The sequence below is a fragment of the Cajanus cajan genome, chromosome 2 (assembly GCF_000230855.2).
Source record: "Cajanus cajan strain Asha chromosome 2, NIPB_CcT2T_4, whole genome shotgun sequence".
NCBI lineage: Eukaryota > Viridiplantae > Streptophyta > Magnoliopsida > Fabales > Fabaceae > Cajanus > Cajanus cajan.
Window position 1 is genome coordinate 46,699,339 of NC_138518.1, and position 2,494 is coordinate 46,701,832.

The 2,494-nt window shown below is 37.8% G+C and overlaps 1 protein-coding gene across 1 annotated transcript; it reads left to right on the forward strand.

Annotated features, from left to right (window-relative positions):
• The first annotated feature begins 1,694 nt into the window (after positions 1-1,694).
• LOC109807073 (AT-hook motif nuclear-localized protein 17) lies at positions 1,695-2,276 on the forward strand. Its single transcript, XM_020369601.2, has one exon. It carries the CDS (start codon positions 1,695-1,697, stop codon positions 2,274-2,276), a length of 582 nt encoding a protein of 193 aa, XP_020225190.2.
• The last annotated feature ends 218 nt before the right edge of the window (positions 2,277-2,494 follow it).

Here is a 2,494-nt window from a genome sequence, read left to right on the forward strand (position 1 = left end):
TTCAATAAAAAAAAAAAGTTTAACCTACACCATTTAAGTCATATTTTTCTAACATACATTTCATTATTGAATTAAATTCATATAAATTCTTGTAATTAATAATAAGTTTAAATATAATTTTCATTATTTTAATTTATCACTTTTTCACTTTTAATCCTTATAATTTATTTTTTTTGTTGTTTCATCTTTAATCTTTTATAACATTTCAAAAATAGTTTCTACCATCAACTCCCATTTAAAAAAAAAACCTACGTGACAAACGAAATACATATTATATTTGTTATATATACTTCACTTCATCATTATCATGCATGTAAACTAATTTTAAATTGTTTTAGACAAATTTAGAAAGCACTTTACTATTGCTACATCATAATACTCTTCATGTGCACCCTCTCCAGGCCACAGAATGTCACATCATGGTTGTTGCCAATGGTCAAGCTAGACCATTGATCTTCCTTCTCCGATGAGGTGTCCCGCTCATTGTTGTTGCAACTATCACAATAGGTGGTGACAGTCTTGTTATCTTGAGCTAACTAACATAATTCTTCTTGGCCTTGGAGTAGGCGGCATTGGCGGTGATGCCAATAGAGTGGTAGATGTTCTGGAAGCCATGAGCTCTTGCATAATGTAAGAGCATCCAAGCGTGAACTCAAACTCCTCCATGTTAAGTTGGTGGCCAATGGAGTCCTCGTAAAGACAATGATTGTTGAGGATGAACTCGATGCCTTTGTCAAGATCATAGATTGTGAGAAGTTATACCTTGTCTTAGGGATTGAGATTGAGATTAGAAGGTTTAGGGTTTGCAACGTCAGATTTAAATCAAGAGGGAAAACTTAATCGTAAGGTTGAGGGAAAGTTTAGATGCGGTGAAGTGCATTTTGAAATTCTGTTTAAACTTATATGTCAATAATGAGATGAAATATAATGAATATAATATATATTTTGTTTGATATGAGATTTTTTTTAACAAAAATTGACAATAATAATTATTTTTGAAACATTATAAAATATTACAAATGAAATAATAAAAAAACTTACGAAAACTAAAAGCAAAATGGCGATAAATTACATAAACAAAAATATATTTAAACTTTAATAACAAGTGTTTCATTAAACTATATTTTTCATGACACGTATTGTTTTATCAAATTACTATTTTATTATTAAATAAATTCACATAATAACACGCGTCTAATTGAATTTAGCTTTTCAATTAATAACCGTAGACAGCTGTGACGTAATTAAATAGATGACTAAAAGTAATAGATAAAAATAATAAACCATAAATATATTGAGTTTCTTATGACAAGTACTGTACTTTAATGATGACAAGTGTACTTGTAACTGTACGGTAACTCTCACATATTAGATAAATTTATTCATAACTTTTCATTAAACAATTTAAAAAAATTTGACCAAACCCAATCTTAAAGTATATTCCCTCTTTTCAAAGGAAAAAGATTCCGCAAATTCTGTTGCTTTATGTAAAGAAAAGCCACTTTAATTAACATCTCAAACCGCCACCCATTGTTTCCATGATAGAAAAACCTTCCTCATACAATGTCTCTCATGCTAAGGAACTAAACTTGACACTATAAATTAATCCTCCTCACACCATCACAATCACAAGTATCTCACTCTCACCATCTTCACGTAAAAGCATTTCATAACATCACTAATTGCTTGTCACAATGAACACCATTCCCATGATGTCCCTCTCCTCCTCGGACTCCGACTCCCTCGCCTTGTTCCAGCACCAACTCACGCCACCCGCCGGAAAGAGGCAGCGCGGCAGGCCCGCGGGCTCCAAAAACAAGCCCAAGCCCAACGCCCTCCCCACAACCAAGCCCGCCGCCGCCGACGAGTCCGCCAAGTTCGTCCTCATCGACGTGCCCCAGGGCGCAGACGTGATCGAGTCCATCGTGGAGTTGGCTCAACGCGAGCAGGTGAGCGTGACCATCCTCAACGGCAGCGGCGCCGTCGCCAGCGTCACCCTCCAGCACGCGCCGCGTGGCTCCACCACCTTCACGCTCCATGGACCCTTCTCGCTGGTCTCCTTCAGCGGCACCTTCGTTTACGGCGGCGGAGATGGAGACTCTCCTCCCCCTCGCATGGACTTCGGAGTGAACCTCAGCAACCCCGAGGGCCAGATCTTCGGCGGCGTCGTCCGCGGCAGAGTCGTCGCCGGAGAGGACGTTAAGCTCACCGTCTCCACCTTCAAGGATCCCGAGGTTTACAAGTTTCGGTCCGAGAATGGTGAAGCAAGTTACTGAATGCAACCAAGATCGATCCATCCCTCTCAATGTCTAGTGTTTTAAGTTTTAGCTTTGTTTTCTATTTAAGTTTCTGCCTATTGTTACTTCGAGTTTTGTTGGTTGTTACAGTGTGGTCAATGGTGGTTCTGAGAACGGACCATGTAGAGTTTTTATTGTTGGAGGGAGATCAAAATAATGTTATTGAGTTTATATGATATAAGAATAAATATTTATAT

Coding starts and splice junctions, on each gene's coding strand:
- LOC109807073 (XM_020369601.2), top strand. CDS start 1,695: ATGAACACCATTCCCATGATGTCCCTCTCCTCCTCGGACTCCGACTCC.